Source organism: Scomber japonicus, chromosome 5 (assembly GCF_027409825.1).
Source record: "Scomber japonicus isolate fScoJap1 chromosome 5, fScoJap1.pri, whole genome shotgun sequence".
NCBI classification, from domain to species: domain Eukaryota; kingdom Metazoa; phylum Chordata; class Actinopteri; order Scombriformes; family Scombridae; genus Scomber; species Scomber japonicus.
Genome location: NC_070582.1, coordinates 18949607 through 18969799, shown reverse-complemented (window position 1 = coordinate 18969799; position 20193 = coordinate 18949607). Strand labels below are relative to the sequence as shown.

Genomic DNA, 20193 nt, shown 5'->3' with positions numbered 1-20193 from the left:
TTAAATCAATATGTTTCATATTTAGTAAATAAATCATGACATGGACTATGCCGTACTTTTGCCTACTTAGATTTAGTAATTCAAATAGTTACATAAATAGCATTTTTACCTCTGGTTCAGAATCCAAAAGTGTGTCAGTGGGGGCATTTCATTGTTTTACATGTAGGATGATTACAATGACACAAATCTGACTCCATACAAAGTGTGTCATTACATAGCTGGTAAATGAATTGTGTATTTATTAAAGATATTCTGCTATAATAAGAAAAAAGTCCAGTGATGAATGAAAACAATATAGCAGTTGTAGAAGAAATCTTAACATCATTTTAAGTGTCCCTCCACTCAAAAATATGGTATTCTTTAGTCTTGTCTGGATGTTTGAGTTTCACTGTGCAGACTAATGTTTGTACAGAGTTTGTTTTTACACCCATCTGCTGAAAATGGAAAGTTTCTCTCTGTTCATTGAAAATCAGATTTTAAGGGGCAGGCATATGAGCAGGATTTGTGACATCACAGCTAGTTTAGAGATCATACTGGGCTAAAATTCAACACAAATGTGATGTGAAGACTTGAAGCCTCCAGTGCACAAACACTGAAAACGGACTTTACAGGAAAGAAGGAGAGATCTTGTTTTCAGCAGGAAAAACACATTTGCATATTTATAGATATCCTGGGTTTTTAATGATGGAGAGGGAGTATAAATAGTATAATTTTAAGGATTTTAAAATTGTAATTTAACATTGTTATTATTATTCATATTATTATTATTATTATTAGTAGTAGTAGTAGTAGTAGTAGTACAGCAGTGTAAACTCAAGTAGAAGTATGAAAAATCCTACAGTTTCATCCTTCTGGCTGATTATTATATATCATTAGATTATAAATACTGAAGCATAAATGTGTAAGTAGCTTGTTACTATTGTAGCTGCTGCAGGTGGAGCTAGTTTCAAGTACTTTATATTATATTTATTGACCTACAGTTAGCTAGTTTAGTCCAATGGTTCCTAACCTAGGGGCCAGGCCCCTCCAAACCAGTTATATATGAGTGGTCATGTCATGATTAATCGGGAAAAAACTATTTTTGGTGAAATATTGGATGATTTGAACGTTAATGAAGGTTTAAAGGTAAAAAATCACTATTTGGTGGAGCTGTTAACAACTCATAGACTTTTGGCTACACACTTACTTTATTTATAATCTTTAATAATGTGTTGTATTTTAAAAGCTTGTTATATTATCGATTGTGTCAAATCATCTGAAAAGAAATGACAGCTGTCAAATAAATGTAGTGGAGTAGAAAGTACAATATTTCACTCTGAAATGTACTGAAGTGGAAGTATAAAGTAGCATCACATGAAAAATACCCAAGTAAAGTACCTCAAAATTATACTTAAGTAGCTTCTTAGTTACTTTCCAGCCTGGAGGAGACATATCATATAAATTCTTAGCCCCGCCCATGCAAGCACAACTTTACAATAAAACAGGCGCTTCTTGTTCAGTCTGGCGCCCTATTGGTCAATCTCCGTGTCCACCGCTCTGTGTTGGCGGGTTTGTTGAAGAGCCGCCTGAAGTCGAAAACAGCAAGAAAACATCAAGTATAAAGTGTTGTTTTAAGATATCTGTTGGTAAGTATTCAGCGACGAGCCCTATATTGATTTTAATCAGCTGTGGATATAGAGACTTGAGCTGATGAAGCAGCTTGGGTTGGTTTTATAGTTAGCTCGCTGTAGCAATGGATTCAAGACAGAAGATATGTTGATATAGTTGAACAGCTCTGGCAGCTGCTTTCTGCAATATGCTAACGAATGAGAAAGGTTTTTAATGAACTAAATGAGTACTTGGTTCGTGGTGGGAAGTTCAAGTGGAGATTATATTAGTGTAGGAAGAGGATTTTTATGACATTGATCTCTACCAAAAAGAAAAAAAAGCAGCATCTAGTCTGAAAGCAGGATTTTGTGCCTGCCTGTGTGCTGTGGTGTTAGACATAACATCATTATCAGGTTTAGCTAGGTAGCTGATACGAGCCAGTCAAAACCATAGACTGTATGGTCAAAACACACTGTCCTGCGTAGTTGATGGCGTATGCAGGGGCTCATTCATGATGATGACCATGTCTAAACTGAAATGTTTGATCTATTTCAGCTGATGTATTGTTTTTACAGCTGCAACCATTAGCTGATTAATATATTAGTTGCCAACTATTTTGATGGTAATAATGATAATGAATAAAGATCTAAATTCTCTGATTACAGCTTCTCAAATGTTGAATATTTTCTGGTGTATTTAGTCTCCGAAGACAATAACCTGACTATCTCTGGATTGTGCACAAATTCAACAATTGAGGATTTCATTTTAGGCTTTTGGGAATCAGTAGTTGACATTTTTCATAATTTTCTGGCATTTTCTGGACCAAGCAAGTCATCGATTAATCAAGAAAATAATTGATAATGAGAATAATCGTTAGTTGTTGTAGCCCTAATTGTCGTAACTCATATATGTCATCTTCCAGGGAGGTTAACAAGCATGGAGAACGGCAGGGACCGATTCCCATTCCCTTACCAGCCCTACACCATCCAGGAGGAGTTCATGCAGGCCCTGTACAGCGCACTAGACCAGAGCAAAGTCGGCATCTTTGAAAGTCCAACTGGAACGGTGTGTTTGTGCATGACAACGAGAGAGAGAGAGAGAGAGAGAGAGAAATCACTGCAGCAGTTGTGAAATTTTGTGTTTTAAACATATATTTCCTCTAACCCAGGGCAAGTCTCTGAGTCTGATATGTGGAGCGCTGAGCTGGCTCACAGACTTTGAGGAGAGGAGAAGAAAGGAGACAGCTGCTCTGCTGGAGGAAAGAGAGACAGTCCTTTCTTCCTCTGTTGCCGAGGCGTCCACTGCCAGCTTGTCAGCAGAGCCTGACTGGATCACAGATTTTGTTCAGAAAAAGGCAGAACGTGATTTGGTGTCAAAGTTAAAGGTGAGAGTGTGATTTAGATGTGATCTTGATGTTACCCCTAAGAAAACTTGGCTTTAGACATGTGTAGCTTTCCTGTGGAACATTTAATGAATGTTTTTGTGTGATAGGAGGATGAATTGAAAAGAAAGAAGAGGGAGGAGCGGTTAGAAATGATCAGGAACAACGCTCAACTAAAGTATGCAATGAAAAGAAAGGTAAGCCATTTGTCCCCCCACAAATTGATTATTCAGTCTCAGTCTTATTCAAACAAGTGATTGAAAATATTTATGTGTGTGTGTGTGTGTGTGTGTGTGTGCGCAGAGCTGTGAAGAGGATGAGGCATTTAAGTTGCTTCAGCTCAGCAAAGAGGAACAAACGGAGACCCCAGGAGATGAAGAAGATGAGGAGCTTGTCATTGCAGAATATGAAAGTGATGACGAGTCAAAGTCCAAGAGCAGGTGAGGATCAGCGGTGTCAAATGTAACCATCCCTGAACACGAACTTGAAACGAACAGACGATGACAGCAGGGTGTGTTTTTGCTCACATGCTCAGATTCTGCGGGGCTGAGGAAGAAGAGGATGATGAACTGGTGGAAGAACATGTCACAAAGGTGTGTGTGCATGAAGGAGACAGATTTGACATCACAGCTGTAAAAAATGTGTGTCCCAATCATTTGATATTGTCATAAACCACACAGAGAGGGAATCAGCATGGTTTTTGAATATTCACAGATTTACTACTGCAGTCGCACTCACTCCCAGCTGGCCCAATTTGTCCACGAGGTTCAGAAGAGCCCCTTCAGCAAGAACATCAGTCTGGTCACGCTGGGCTCACGGCAGGTATGCGTGGTACACACATACACAAAAGCTATTGTACTGAATGCTGCGTTTATCACCCACAGTGGTTATAATAAGATCCTTAAAAGTCTTAAATTGTCTTAAATTTAGTTTTTGTGATATTCAAGGTCTAAAAATGTAGGCATAAAATTTGATTTGAGCGTCAGTTTATGTTATTTATCATTATTTTCTCAACTTATTAATTAAAGTAAAAAAATAATAACCTTTAGAACTATAATAACACTAATCATTAGATGCAGTCCTATATAAATGACTTCAAAATGAGCTCTATTTCAACCCACTACAACAGTAAAATCCTGCTTTTGCATTATTATATGTCTCATAATATATTATGTATGAGTAACAGTCACATGTGGTAATGCATACTATTACTGAAGTGACATTAGTATTTATACATGAGTAAAGGGTCTAAATTCTTCCTCCACCACTGGCATGTATTAAGAACTGCTGAGTAAGGGGAGCCTCCAACACATTTTTTTTAATATAAGTACATATTAATTGTCAAGCTTTCATATTACACTGTATCTAATATACACAAACATGGAGAATAAATCATGGTATACTGGAGAAATGATGTGCAATTAGTTTTTCAGATTCTAATAAGACTCAAGTAGCACTGAAGAAGTCAGCCAGTCAACGCCTGGATATGGTAGAAGTATGTAGGGAGTTCTAGCAACAGCTGCAAGACAGACTCCCAGAATGATCTAGAACATTCAGGTCTGTTTCCCAGCTGAAGTCAAGTCATTTCAAAGAAAACAAGTTCTAACATTTCTCAAGTCATTTATATATTTTATTACTTTTATTTCCCAATGGCTTCATATTGAGTCAACATGCTCAAATGCTGGGTGTTTAATAACAGTATATTACATCCACATTTGGGGAGACTTGGGGATGCACAGAAAGGATTGTATTGACTCAGTAAAACATGTTTGTCCAGTAAACACTAAGTTGTGTATTCTTCAGAATCTCTGTGTCAATGAGGAGGTGCGGCACCTGGGCAGCGTTCAGCGCATTAACGACCGCTGCATGGAGATGCAGAAAAACAAACATGGTGAGAGTGCCTCACACACAACCGCCACAACTACTGATCTTAACAAAATACATTTCAGGCCAGCCGTAAGCTAGAGTAAGAGATTTGTATTTCTTTTAATATTTTATTGACCCTTTACTTGTCGTGAAAGCTTCATTGAGATTACCTCTTTTTTAAGAGTGTCCTGGCCAATATAGGCAGAAATAGCAATGAATTACTCACAATAATTCTATTACAGTGATTTAAAATTTAATACTAGAAAGAACAAAGATAAGACCCTCACCCCATTTCAAGCACCAAAACATTTAGTCCACATCAGTAAAGGTATGTTCATATGACATATGAAGAATTTATAAAGTTGGAATTCAAACATTCAGCTTTTGTTTTGGGCCAAATTATATCTTTACACAGCACTCAAGGTCAAAATTGAGCCTCATATGTGAGAAAGCTGAGCTTGTTCAGAACATTTTGGTATGGAACACTATATAACAATCAAGAAAATACTCTTAAAACCCAGAGGAGCTGCCTTAAACCATAGAATAAAATAAAACCAATTTGTGCTTGCAACTCTGCCTGTTGTTCCATTTTGCAGAAAAACAGCATCATGAGGAGGGTGTGAAGCGTAAGCGAGGTCATGCAAAGGCTGTGTGTCCCTACTATAAGGCCTCAGCACTCCAGCAGATGAGGGATGATGTTCTGGGGACCGTGCACGATATAGAGCAGCTCCTGAAGCTTGGCAAGGAGAAGCATTCATGTCCTTACTATGCCTCACGTCTCGCTATTCCCCCTGCACAGGTAACACAGTAGTCTTTGTACTGTTCTTTCATCCCTGAGTCTCATAACTTTATGATGTTCTGCGCTGGCACTGCTTGATTTTTTTTCCAGAGGGAGAAAATAAGCCTCTTGCTCACAATGTTTTTATTAATGTATTCACTTTTTTCCAAGTAAATTGAAGTTTCCTGTGTGATCTGTGTGTTTTTTGTGTTTGTGTAGCTGGTAGTGTTGCCCTATCAGATGGTGCTTCATGAAGCTACAAGAAAAGCAGCAGGGATTCAGCTGAAGGGACAGGTAGGTCGTTTGTTTTGATAATTTATTCCTTTATATACAGTGCCAGTGTGGACACACTTTCCCATTCACATCAATGAGACAGTGTATCCAAACTTTTGAATGAATATATACATGCATACATACAGGCATACATGCATACATACATATATGGATCCAGGGTCTGCTACCACAGCATTCTGCAGCGCCTATATTCAGTATTACCTTTCATGCAAGTAATAAAGCACTCTTTAGTAGTTTAAATTTACTCACACAGTGACATACAGCTGTAATACTTATGAAAAAAATATAGCCATATGACCAGTGTGATTATGTAATATTCAAAACCATTTGGGTACTTGATAATCAGCTTCAGCAATTATAAATGTAATTGATTTGGCAAATTTCTGACAGTAAAATGTGTTTGTCATGATTTGTTTCCAGGTGATGATAATAGACGAAGCCCATAATCTGAGTGACACACTCTCCTGTATACACAGTGCAGAACTCACTGGAGCTCAGGTAAAAACATTCATACAAGCTGTTTACAGAACTGAGATTTCAATCACGCATGTTGCTCGTGATATGATAAAACAATTTTCTGCAGCTTTGCCGTGCCCACGCTCAGCTCACCCAGTATGCTGACCGCTTCAAGTGAGTATGCACAGACACGCTTATTACACTCATTCACAGATTAAATATAATGTAACCGTTTGTATGTCTGTGACATCAGGGGCCGGCTGAAGGCGAAGAACCTGATGTACATAAAACAGATTCTGTTTGTGATTGAGGGACTTGTGCGGGTGCTTGGAGGTGAGTGTGTGTGAACTAAAATAAGTTTTAGACTTTTGATTAATTGCAGTCTGCAGTAACAGTTAGGAGGAGGAACTGATTGAGATTGCAGTCAGCCAGTTTGACATTTCCAATTATGGTGTAAATGTTCCCCTTGCAGGTAAAGTGGGACAGAATCCACAAAGCCAGCCAACACAAGCAGGTCAGTCAACACACACATAAACACACACCAATACTAAATCTAAATTGAAAACTAAAAAAATAGAATAATTTTTCTTTATCATTCAGGAACAGAGATGCTCACGATTAACAACTTCCTCTTCAAGGCTCAGATCGACAACATCAACTTGTTTAAGGTAGTTGTCAGTGTTTTAATGTTCTTTAAAAATTCCCATTTATGTCAGCTCCACCACCACAAACTGCATTTTTTTTCTGTCATTCTCACTTCAGTTACAGAAATACTTTGAGAAGAGCATGATCAGCAGAAAAGTAAGCATTGAACTTGTCTACATGGAATTTTCTGACTTTCATATGATCTGCACTGTGAGATCAAATCTGTACTTCACATGTCTTCTTGCAGCTGGGTGGTTTTGTGGAGAAGTACGCAGGTTCGGGTATGAGTGTGCACACTCAGAGCAGCTCCAACAAGGAGAACAGACGCACAGAGGGCTTAAACCGCTATCTTCAAACACTACAGAGCAACCAGAGTGGTGCAACAGGTCAGGGCTCAAATGTTATGTCACCGACTGTACATATTAAAAAGCACATTATGGAAGAGGTTGAATTACGTTAGCAGTATGACATTGTTTATAGAAGGAAACTAGATTGTATTGTTTTAAAGAGAATGAATTTTCTGCTTGTCAAGCTTAAGCAACATTTTTAAGTTAAATTTAGAGCTGCATACACTGACATGATTTTTCACTCTTCACCATGTCTCTGCCTCTCACATCCAGCTCTGACTCACACTGGCATTTATTAGAATTGAAGGGACAAATTTAGCATGACTCAGGTTTAAGTGATTTCTCTTTTCTTCCTGCCCTCTTCCTGCAGTTCCTTCAGACGACCAGCAGGGGTCTGTAGAGGCAGAGAAAGTGCTCTCTGCGTCTCCCATGATGCAGATAGAGGGGTTCTTCATGTCTCTCACCAACAGCAATGCTGACGGAAGAGTGGTGTTGCACAGACAAGGTAGCATTTTAACACGCAACATGAATAAACAACAATAAATAAATGAGAGTGTATCAGTAAAGTCATCATTTTGTTACATTTCCATGTGTCAGGTACTTTATCAGAGAGCAGTGTCAAGTTCCTTCTGTTGAATCCGGCAGTCCACTTTGCCCAAGTGTTGAAGGAGTGCAGAGCAGTCATCATTGCCGGAGGAACCATGCAGCCCGTGAGTTATTTTAAACACACAAGAAATAAACAAAGTCGTTGCCGTGGAAGTTTTTTACGCTTCTGAAAAAGATGCTGTATGTAGGTTTCAGACTTCAAACAAGAGCTACTGTTTTCTGCCGGAGTGGGAGAGGAGCGCATCACTGAGTTTTCCTGTGGTGAGTGGCCCATTTTTATAACACCGCAGGACTCGTGTGGAGTTCCACTTTGGTGTTTTTATAATGCACTCTGTTAGTGATGTGCTTATCAATATTTCTGTTTTGTGGGACATTTTGATAAATGAATCCAAAAATTCAGAAACTGCAATAGTAACCAAGTTATAGCGTGATGACTCATTTTATGCTGGGTTAAGTGCTCAGTCTGACTAGACCTAAGAATCATGTCATGAATGTACATCTGGTTCAATTGATGGAAGTGTCAGATTTATATTTTGAACTGACCAAGAAGAGATGATAAAAAGTCTACAGAGGAAAAGCAGATATAAGACATCTTCTTAAAGCGATGGTTCGGCGTAATTTCGATCCAGCGTCATTTGCACCATTACGTCTATCTAAACACCCTCTTAGCCAAAATTGGTGGAGTTAGAGCTATCAGCCAAATTGCTTAGTACAGGCGCTAATGGATCCAAAAGTGTATCTCGTAAATGACCCCACTAATAATGCCTGGATTGTTATCAAACTTCTACAGTAGTACAAATAGGGTCTTTACTCATAAATCGATGCATTGGAAAGTTTGTAAGTACACCAGGAGTTTATTAAAATAACAACATATATCTGTGAAGGAGGCAGATTGTTATACGCCACTTGGACAATCCTCAGACTCACAAGATCTGAGTCAAATTTCATTATCACTAACATTTTCATAATTTATAGGCAAGAAGGTTGCATATGTGCCTAAGAATGTTGTTTTTGTATGTGCTGACAGAATAGTTTGGTTTATGGAATATATAAATTGATATACATTATGTTTGTATTGTTATATAAGTTTGCTTTGTAACTTTAGGTCATGTAATTCCTCCTGAGAACATCCTTCCCATCGTCTTGTGCAGCGGTCCATCTGGTCAGGAGCTTGAATTTACTTTCCAAAACCGAGACTCTCCACGCATGGTAACAGATATACATATTCACACTGTTTTGTTAACGTCTTATTGTAATTTTTTTTTTTTTAATTTTCTGCATTTGTTGTTTGTTGTTGTCTGTTTGCTGACAGATGGACGAGACGGGACGCATCCTCTCCAACATTTGTAACGTGGTACCAGGCGGTGTCGTGTGCTTCTTCCCTTCTTATGAGTACTCGAGGCGTATTGTTTCCCATTGGGAGGCTAGTGGGACTCTGACTCGTCTGGCTAACAAGAAGAAGGTGCATGAGCTACACAATTTCTTTTACAAATGAATTTTTAAATTTAAATTTTTTTTTTTTTTTTAATTTAAATTTTTAAAACCACTGATTTGATCCTTTTATTCTTTAAAACCTAGAAAGCCTTTTCAATCATGACTTAACTCATACGTAGTGTTTAGAAAATCATCTTGAAGGACAATTGTGACAGTTACTAGGTATCATAATTGTCTCCTCAGATCTTCCAGGAGCCAAAGAAGGCCAGCCAAGTAGAGCAAGTGTTGAACGAGTTCTCCCGATGTATCCGGGTAACTGTCACCACTGACACATTGACCTTCATCACCAACATGGGTAACATAGTGATTGGGATTGACATCTGTATGACTGACAGTCTCTTTGTATTTTGTCATCAGAGGTGTGTTCAAGACGGTGGCACACTCACAGGAGCGTTGCTGTTCTCTGTGGTGGGAGGAAAGATGAGTGAGGGAATCAATTTCTCTGATGACCTGGGCAGGTCTGTACAATTCATGGACATTCAACAGCTGTCTAATAGATTAAGTGTATATAAAGTACTGTATGACTAAAATGTTATATTCTGTTGTGAATGTGATACAGGTGTGTGGTGATGGTGGGAATGCCATATCCCAACATCAAATCTCCAGAGCTGCAGGAAAAGATGACTTATCTGGACAAACACCTGGTCAGACTCCTTACTGCCATTAAAGGATAAATGTGGTCATTTTCTAGATTTTTCTTATTGTCAACTACTCTCATGTGCAGAGCCAAACCAACAATGAATTGATCCTACTTACAAGTACTGTGTGTATCCAAAGCCTGATACATTGTATACCTCTGTGCTGTAGACTTTTGTAGTTGTCTAAAACTATAATAAACACGTCAGTGAGCCACACTGCTGCACTGGGTGAAATGTTCTTTTGCTACAAAAAGTATGGTCATGGTTTTTTGTTTAAAAATGGCTCCAAACAGCGATAACAACAGAGCTAGTCAGAACAGAGGAAAAAGATTTCTCAGGCTTTAGATAAATGCACAATAAATATAAGTAGGATCATTCCATTGTTGGTTTGGCTCTCATTTGTTGACAGTAAGAAAAGCATAGAAAATTGCTATTGCCAATTACAAAGCACATACAAGATCAGAACATTGCTGATATGAAGCTTATCAGTTTTGTTTGTTTTTCAGTGTCACAGTGGAGGAAAGAGCCCTGGACAAGCACTCATAGAAAACCTCTGCATGAAAGCTGTCAATCAGTCCATAGGTAATGATACGATAGTCACAATAGTAAGATATGAGAAAAATAATTGAAGAAAATGCTTATTTCAGAGGTAGTTCGATAATATGATCAGCAAATCCTGTTTCAGTGTCTATATGGGCACCTGAATTGTTTCCAGGCTTGAAAAAATGTGAATCTATCCTTTAATATGTATTTGATCTCCTCTGTCCAAAGGAAGAGCTATCCGTCACCGTGGTGACTATTCCTCCATTGTGCTGTGTGACAGGCGGTACTCTCGACCTGCTACACTCTCTAAACTTCCTACATGGATCAAAGATCGCACTAGCACCCATCAAAGTTTCGGCCCTGCTTTCGCTGCCTTGCGGAAGGTGATAAGCGAGTACACACACACACACACAAGTCACAGTTTCATGATTCAAACTTTCATCTCATCCACGTCATGACTGTGTATCCTCTTTGTTTCAGTTCTTCCTGGAGAAAAAGCAAAAGCAGGTGTAGCTTCATTCCCACTGGACTCAACTGACACTTTTAAGTATGGAAGATCATCAGAATTGGGGAAAAGTTTGGGAAAACTGGAGTGTAACAGCAGCTTCTATTTTAGAAGCCTGAAAAAACTGAATGTGTTCTAATAAAAACACTGAAAGATAATTAGATGGCCTCTGTAATACGTTCCTCATCACAAGATTGCCACAGTTCTTGTAAGCTGCTTTATGTTTATGTTCAACATTTTGCAGACCTGACTGCTCCAGGCTGAGCTCAGCAATCATCCAGGGAGGCAGGTTTTCTGTGTTCAGTGCTTCATACTTGCTTTATTTTACATTTCAATGTTTAAATCTAGTCTATGTCTTGTGGTATGCTTTGACCTGCTAACATCTCTCGTTTAGACAAGTTGAGATTATTCAGAGAAGAATGAACATAAGCGTTTGATGGCACAATGAAGACAAAGACTAAATGAGGATGTATTGCTGGGATATCCTCAAATTCAGTCTGGAACATGTTGCAGGAGACAAAGAAAAAATGTTTTTAAATTCAGCATGTTGAAATGAATTACTGAAACAGCTCCTGCGCAGATATCAAGCACATCACTGCCGTCCATGTGACTGAAATCTTAAATATTTAAAGCGCTCGACATGAAGTGTTATGTAATGCAAGGATTGCTTTATTTAATACAAAGATGTTAGTGAGACGGTTCCTTGATCTTAGTTATGGTTTGAATATCTGCTAGTTTAATTTGATGAAAATATGCTTCACAATGACAATGACTATGCAATCAATAAATTGTTTCATTATTTCCATTTCAGTGATGTTTTCTTCAACTGCTTTAGACAAACCACTGCACTCATTGGCATAATGAGGCAAATTATTGCCCATTTTACACTAACAGCTTCTGTCAGCAGGAGAACTTATTACTTTTTTATAATAATCTTGTTGAGTCAATTAAATTATCCAAGACTTTTTGTTCATCGTTCATTGTGTTATGCCTCCCAGTCGTCATCGTCTGTTGTTGGCTGTGGAGCAGGAAGTGGTGGGATGACGTCTGACATCCTGGCAAATGCTCCACCAGTACCAGCAAGAACTTCCCCTGACTCCCCACCTGCTGGACCTTTACCAGAGATGCCTACAGAGAAGAGACACATTATTTACTGTATGCACTTCCAATCGCCTGCATCAATGTTCTTAATCTCACTTGACACAAGAGCTCACCTTTTCTGCGCATGGCAAGCTTATTGAAGAGATCGGACATGAAGTCTCCACCGCTAGAAGCTGCTCCCACAGCTGACAGGCAAAAAACAAGCAGTTACTAATTAATCATGTAATCAGTGTTTTTACATTTTTATAATTGGAGCAGTGAAATGGTTTCACTCATTCACCCATAGGTGGGCTTCAAAGTGGAGCACATAATTACAAGACATTTTATCTACTTAAGCAGCTCTCTTCAGATATGAAATGCTAGGTCGTGACCTGGCCAGCCAACCAGAAATTATGACAAGTTTCTACAGTACTATTAATTAGAAATACGACTGTAACCAAGTTAATCTTTTAATGGGGTTCATAAGATCAAAATGTCATGAGCTGCCCTAGAACGAGAGATACGCACAAAACACTCGCCCTGACGTGCAGTGTGACACTTTGCATTAACGTACGGGTGAATGCTAACGAGGAACTGGTCACGCTCTGCTTTGATTGCATGACTTTTTTTTTAATCATTGTTACAGCTGTGTCTTGCAGTGGCTAAATAAAACATGAGCAGAACCACATCCCTACTCAAACAATCTCAACACCTTGCTCTTGCTCCTTCTGTTTCTTCTTCTCCATCTTGCGCTCTTTCATGTTGCGTAACTTGGCTTTGCCGATGCCTCCGGCGTTCCGGATGGACTCCAGGAGACTGGCTCGGCCGTCTGACGGTTGAACCACATCGCTGGGAGCACCAGACACAGGGCCTGCATTCAAAAGACACAATTTAAGGAATCAGGAGTGGCAGTGTAATTCGAGTTTAAGCCCATTAATATCAAGTAGGTCAATCTAAAGTGACTAGGTTTTTTTAATTGCGTGTGGAAGAACTTTTATACCATGTGTCTTGATCATATTCTCCCAAGACTAGAAGATTTTGAATTGCATGCATGCGACAAACCTGAGCTTGGCACTTTAGAGGCTTCTGAGGTGCTTTCTACAGGAGGAGGTGGTGGAGGAGGTGGAGGAGGGGGAGCTCCTTCAGGAATGGCTGGAGTGATGGTGGGCTCAGGAGGAGGAGGTGGAGGCGGCGGGGGAGGTGGAGCATTAGGTTGGAGCTGAGATCCTGAAACAAAGAAATGAAAAAGTCCACATCAGCTAACAAACATATTACCAATCCCTAATATAACCACACAGTTCAAATCAGAGATGGTACGTATGTGTGTGTGTGTGTGTGTGTGTGTGTGTGTGTGTGTGTGTGTGTGTGTGTACCTGGTACGCTGCTCTCCTCTGAGAATGATGGCAGCTCAGGGATGTTGTGTGTTGGTCCTGATGGGGCGAAGCCAGGCCCCAGGTCTGCACTATAAGACAGGTCATCTGCAATACCCGGCAGGTCTGGCAGGTAGGACGGCACATCTATCTCAGGCACCTGACCCAGATCTGGCACGTAGAAATAGCTCTCTGCTGTCTGTTAAAGAGTGATATAACAATGTGTCCTTAGTACCAATTTGACATTTTAAAAATCAAGCAAATATATTATTTATAAAATATTGTCGCTTGAGAAAAGGTGTACCTGTCTCTCCAGCTGTTCTCTCTTTGTAATGGACAATGGTGCATCAAATGGTTTCTCTTCTTTTTCCGTCTCTAGTGTTGTGTGTGTTTTTGTCACGGCTCCCGCCAGAGGATCAAGGAACACATACTTCTTATATCTTTAACAGACACAAAGCCGAAGACAAAGACTTTAATATCATTTTTGTGTTTATAGTTAGCATTTTATCTATTTGTGTGTGTGTGTGTGTGTGTGTGTGTGTGTGTGTGTGTGTGTGTGTGTGTGTGTGTGTGTGTGTGTGTGTGTGTGTGTGTGTGTGTGTGTGTGTGTTTGGACTCACAGGTTCTCAGTGGTATTAAAGAGCAACAAGGAGCTGACAGAGGAGATGTTACGTGGCAGACTGCCCAGCCCCTCTTCTGTCTCATCTTCAGACTTCTTCTTATTGCTCACACACACTGGGAAATACATTAACTTCTCCTAAAAGGAAGACAGGCAGACCCAGGAGTGAAAGGAAGATCTGTAAAATGTCAGCTTAATCCCGAATAACACAAATCACAAATGCCACCAAAGTGCTCCTGTGCACAGAGGCGCACGCACAAACACTGCAATACTGAATTAAATGGTTAGGGACTTTGCTTCTGGGGGATATTGAATAATGCATTTCTGCACCAGTGAAAATTGCCAGAAGTGTTTTCATTTTTTCTCCCTCTCTGACAAATATACACACAACTACACACTTGCGAGGCCGAGCACACACAGCAGAAAATATGCCTGTTTCTTAAGATGGTGAGGAGAAAAACTGTGGCGGTCACTATAAATAATGCAAGAGCTTGTGTTGAACACACACACACACACACACACACACACACACACACACACACACACACACACACACACACACACACACACACACACACACAATGTTCTTCAGGAAAAAAATAACACATTTACAGTCTGTTCTCACTGTCCAGTGACAGATACCCACACACACAGCATGTATCACCCTATCTACTGAATGTACGGTTTGTGACTAATTCATCTGCATCTTGCATCTGTGGATCCGACTGTGACTCTTCAGGGTATAAATGCATATTTAAAACACAGCATTTTTTTACATGCCTATGTTGTGTTCACCCCCTCACTTCATAACCAAGCATCAAATTTGGATTAAAAAAAAAAAACACAAGCTAATCCAATAAAAAGATCTGCTCTGCACCCCTGCCAGATCTTTGGACCTGCCTGTTCTGATAAATATTCTGTATTAAAAAAAAACAGAATATTTTAGTGCAAATGTCACAGTGCCTATTACAGCATGTGCTATGTAACATTTGATTAACTGGATGCCAATTGGTATTTGATGTAACTGAGACTGATGCGAATGAAAGCTCATTAGAGCAGGCTGAGTGATAAGCGGTGTATCAACATGCATGCTACTAATCACGAGCCAACAGCTGCTCATCTAAGAAAGAGTTTAGCTGCAGAACTACAAAAACAGCAGCACAGAACAAACGCCAACAATAACACAAAAATGTGAGGCGCACTTTAAAACAGACAGGTTATATTTAGAGCTAAGAATGTCTATCGCTGTATATTGTACCCAAATTTGATTTCCAATACTAATAACCTGGATAATACATCATTATTTTTAAATACTACTGCAGTGTGCAGGTTTTCCTTCATATTCAAAGAACAGTATTTTTTTATATTTAGACAGTATTTGATCCAAAGAATGATCATAATAAAATAGCTCTTATAAACAAGAAAGCTCCTTCAAAAACAGTTTAATCCTAGTCTGATTCCCTGTGAATGAATTCTGTTAGGAGTAAATATAATATTTTTTGGAAAAAGACGGGCAGCAAGCTGAGCAAAGTCACCCAGATGTCCTTTCCTGCTACGTCATCCCACTTGTTACTACAGGATCCTCGGGTGATCTCAGGCCAGACAGGATATGTAATACCTCCTCAGGGAAGAGTCTGGCAACATCCTGATCAGATGTTGCATTCACCTCAACTGGCCCCTATACAACATGAGGGAGAAGCATTTCCACTTCCAGCCCCTTCTAGATATCTAAAGTCTTCATCCTGTACCTAAGGATGAACCCAGGCTCATTTAAACTGCTTGTATCAACTTTCATCACAACACTTCAGCAAACATCTGCCTCACTGTGGATGCCACGGTGAGAATAGGCTGGCAGATGGTGGGTCTCATCTTTAAAAAAAATATTCCCAATATTGATGTATCACACACACCTCATACTTCAAGGCAAAAGGAGACCTTCGATTTAGGAAGAGCAAAGTAGATTCTGTTCTGGCCATGTAACAGTGGACCAGGTTCTGACTGTTTCAACTCTTGGGAGGGGTCATAGGAGTTCACATCACACCTTTAATCTCACCTGTAAGGCCTTCTCATCAAAGGGTCGAAGTTTGTTCTGTAACCTATGTCGAGGGCGTGTCTGTAAGGTGGGGTCTGTAGCTCCAGAGAAGATAGATGAGTAGTCCTGGAGTCGGTCTGGGGCCGGATACTTGGCACTGGAGAAAACCTAGATACACAGATAATAGCTAACACAACTGACCAACACAGGGCTAAATATTTTTTTCATTAATGTTTGTTATCTTTTCGTCCTTTGGTCTTTATTGTGTATCATGGCTGCAATATGCAAAACTGCCATGGAAAGCAAAGGTGCTGTGTTACCTTGGTGGCCTTCTTGCTGCCTTTGATCTTGTCGACACGGGCCTGAGCTAGTTTGATCCGGTCGGTGACAGTCTGCAGCTGGCGGCGGTTCTTCTCTACACTCTCAGACACCCTGAAAGAAACACACACACATCCATGCCATGATCAATAGGGATATACACGCGTCCACATACAGAGGAAAATATGACTGAGACCATATTTCACACAACAATGTAGAGAAGTGTGAAACTTCAGACACTACGCAGAGTGCTAAAACTATGAATTAATTAATAAAGTAATTATTCCATTTCGAAAAGATGATGTGCAAGTATGACACCGCGGCTTTGGCAGCTGCATTCCCCTGATTAATTAATACTGATCATCTAATTAGTGACATGATCTTTCAAGCGGTTATATTGACTCAATTAATTCTTTTCAAAAATGTCACTGTTTTCACAAAGTTTCTGGAGACACTTCTGCTGATGGTAATGACAACAGCCCCGTGACAGACTTATCACCTGACCCAGGTGTTCAGGCTGCAGGACAATATAGAATATATGAATAGATAGAGAAAATAACTCTTACATCTATACCTTCACTATTCATTTCAAACTTAATTAATCTCTGTTATTTTTCCCATTAAATATTCAGTAAAATGTCTAAAGTAAGGACAAATGTCGAAGCTACTGAGAGATACCATAGCCCAAAATGATTACAATCAAAGATGCTGAGAAATGTAAGAAAAATCATAATCTGTGAAGATGTAGTCAGTAGATAGATTGATGCATTCACTTATTAACTTCAACTTTTAACTGACTGTCACAATAACAGATATCTTGTTTGATTTTATCAAGCAACTTAACCTTTTAGCACTATGTATGGATGCATGATGTTAATAATAAACAACCATACATGCCAAATATGAAACATAGCAAATCCTGAAGTCATTTGCATGCTAAGATAAAACAATCACACTTGAATATTAAACATAACTGCTTCAGAAGCTTTGATTTTCTTTATAGATTCCACTTCTAGATGGTGCGTGTGCTGGGCTTACCTTCTGAAGATGTCCGTAGAGATGGTCTCCAAGTAGAGTAGTGCATCTGCTATCTGATTAACAGCCTCCTCTCTCCTCAGGTCTGGCTGGATAAGAGGCACTGAATACACCTGGCCCTCCAGGCAGTGCTTCTGGGTCATCCTGTAAAGCAGCAATGCAGAGCAAAATTTACATCAAGATCAAGGCTGTGCAAAGACAAACTCTGATGATAAACATGGAAGTTCATTGTTAACACTAAACACTATTAGTCCACTGATCATTGAAATGAATGAAAAATGTGAAAGCAACACTTTTGATATTCAAATAATTGATTTAGTCAGTTTTTTCAAAAGGTATGCCTCCTAAAAAACATTGTATAGACAAAAGTCATCCCTCTCAGTCATCACTTATGACCCATTATAAGTGTGTAGCTGTGTATGTATCTGCAGAGACCTGCCATCTGCCTGTACTTTCTTATTATTTTTCAGTGTTCTGCATGTTTGTGGGCATCAACCTTTGAGCAGTGGGTGCTTAGACCCCAGACAATAACAGCACACACACACACATATACACATATATATATGTATATATATATATATATATATATATATATATATATATATATATATATATATATATATATATATATATATATATATAGAGAGAGAGAGAGAGAGAGAGAGAGAGAGAGAGAGAGAGAGAGAGAGAGAGAGAGAGAGAGAGAGAGAGAGTAGCGACCAGGTGACATTGCTGTAGTCATCTCTCTCCTCTCCTCTGCTCTCTGTCTCTGTGTCACGGATGTATAAAGAGCTGCAGGTCTGTTTGTCTGCTTGACCGTGGGTGGGGCTGAGCTACACACACACAGAGAAGAGACGCCACAGCAGGCAGGATGAAGCTCTGCATTCACACAAAACCCAGCTATGCAGCAACTTCCCGCAGGACTGTACAGAGGTGTGGGCATGTTCATTTGCGCATCTCAGAAGTTTTATTGATCCAATTCACTACTTTGTTCCCACCAGTGCTGCTCGCTGTTTTCTCTCTCTCTCTCTCTCTCTCTCTCTCTCTCTCTCTCTCTCTCTCTCTCTACTCTTAAATGATATTCGTTTATAAACACCAACCCAAAAATCCTGCATAGACCCTTAAAGCAAATTTGCAAGTTTCTCAAATTTGATGAGAATTCACTACTTTTCTTTGTCACACATAAATTAGCTGAATATTCTGGGATTTGTGTTGATCAGACAAAGTAAGATATATTATTTGGTCCTTTCATTCTTTAGTACTTTTTTAAAATTTAAAACTTTTTAATTATTTATAGTATTATTTATTATTATCTGATATTGTCAGTATTTCATTCCCATACTTTGAGCAATCTGACTTTTTGTTTTGTTATATCTTATTGCACAAGGACCAAATAATGTTAATTTCCATACTTTATTGGACTTGCAATAAAAAACCTTTGAAATCTTTGACATTTTTAAATCACCACAATCTCTTTTTTTTTTTACTGTTTTCTGACATAGACAATACCATTATAGACAAAATAATAGAGAAAATAATTATCAGTTGCAGTTACACACGTGATCAGTGTGTGTGAAAATTCAGTCAATTAATTTCACTTTTTATGTTTGCAGTGAAACACAAAGCGAAAGAAAAAATGTGACAATTTAGACTGTTGTCTAATCTCGGTCATCTCTTTCATAATGAAAGCTCAACACGGTGACAACATCAAATGCACCCAGTGTGGTAAAGTAAAGCTCTACTGTATTAATACATCCGTGCTTAACACACACACACACACACACACACACACACACACACACACACACACACACACACACACACACACACACACACACACACACACACACACTTCTCATTTTTGACCTCATTTCTCACATGACGGGGCTGCAGTATAACCAGCAAATGCTGCTATTCTTTTTTATTTTTCAGTGTGTTAATTGGACCATATTCAAATTTCTTTGCGGCGATTGATAATACCAAAAGCTGACAGCTGAAAAACACTGCATTCAAGGTGTTAACTGGCAGATACATTTTATTTTACAAAGTAGTAAATTGACGATCAAAGGAAAGTCTTCTCATGCTACAGAAAGACAGTCGCCGTTTTGGGCTGTAATTGTTTAATGACAAGTAACAAAGAGAAGCATACCCGCTTTAAAAACAAATAGCTTACCTGACCATGGATGTTGTTTTCTGGTTACCGCTTATAGAAAAGATATATTAAGAAGAAGAAGGAGCTAGGCTATCCGCACTAGCTACTTGATAAGCAAAACAACGGTCTCCTACTTCCGCATCCATGTGACATGTGACTAGCAGCTTGAGTGTTGCCTTCAAGTTCTTGCGGAAATTAAACAACTTAACTTTGACTCGAATGACCTGAACTAATGATCGACGTAAGAGAAAAAGAAAGAAAACCCAGTTTATCTTTGTAATACATAAGATAAAACGGACCACAAACACAAAAAATGTAGTCGTCATACCTTAAGAACATACGTATTAATATTATTTTAAATAATCTTTACTTTTTCTAACTTATTATGCGCCATTTAAATACAACTCCAATTGTTGTAAAACAGTTGGGGAAAACGTTAGACAAGAA

At 39.0% G+C, this 20193-nt stretch overlaps 2 protein-coding genes across 2 annotated transcripts; one reads left to right on the top strand and one right to left on the bottom strand.

Annotated features, from left to right (window-relative positions):
• Window positions 1-2571: 2571 nt before the first annotated feature.
• ddx11 (DEAD/H (Asp-Glu-Ala-Asp/His) box helicase 11) lies at window positions 2572-11148 on the top strand. The gene is made up of 27 exons (XM_053319131.1): window positions 2572-2652; window positions 2756-2971; window positions 3079-3165; window positions 3272-3408; window positions 3504-3561; window positions 3683-3790; window positions 4772-4859; window positions 5431-5633; window positions 5832-5906; window positions 6327-6404; window positions 6490-6536; window positions 6616-6695; window positions 6835-6876; window positions 6963-7030; window positions 7125-7163; window positions 7255-7393; window positions 7725-7859; window positions 7952-8064; window positions 8149-8221; window positions 9066-9169; window positions 9273-9422; window positions 9638-9706; window positions 9812-9912; window positions 10014-10098; window positions 10599-10674; window positions 10864-11018; window positions 11116-11148. The coding sequence occupies exons 1-27, from the start codon at window positions 2587-2589 to the stop codon at window positions 11146-11148; spliced, it is 2625 nt and encodes an 874-aa protein (XP_053175106.1). The 5' UTR covers window positions 2572-2586.
• Window positions 11149-11383: 235 nt separating this feature from the next.
• Window positions 11384-19885, bottom strand: wash1 (WAS protein family homolog 1). The gene is made up of 11 exons (XM_053319133.1): window positions 19768-19885; window positions 17598-17738; window positions 16562-16673; window positions 16263-16409; window positions 14211-14347; window positions 13895-14030; window positions 13594-13789; window positions 13283-13447; window positions 12933-13091; window positions 12355-12426; window positions 11384-12268 (listed from the first exon to the last, which is right to left on the bottom strand). Exons 1-11 carry the CDS (start codon window positions 19773-19775, stop codon window positions 12126-12128), a joined length of 1416 nt encoding a protein of 471 aa, XP_053175108.1. The 5' UTR covers window positions 19776-19885; the 3' UTR covers window positions 11384-12125.
• Window positions 19886-20193: the final 308 nt, after the last annotated feature.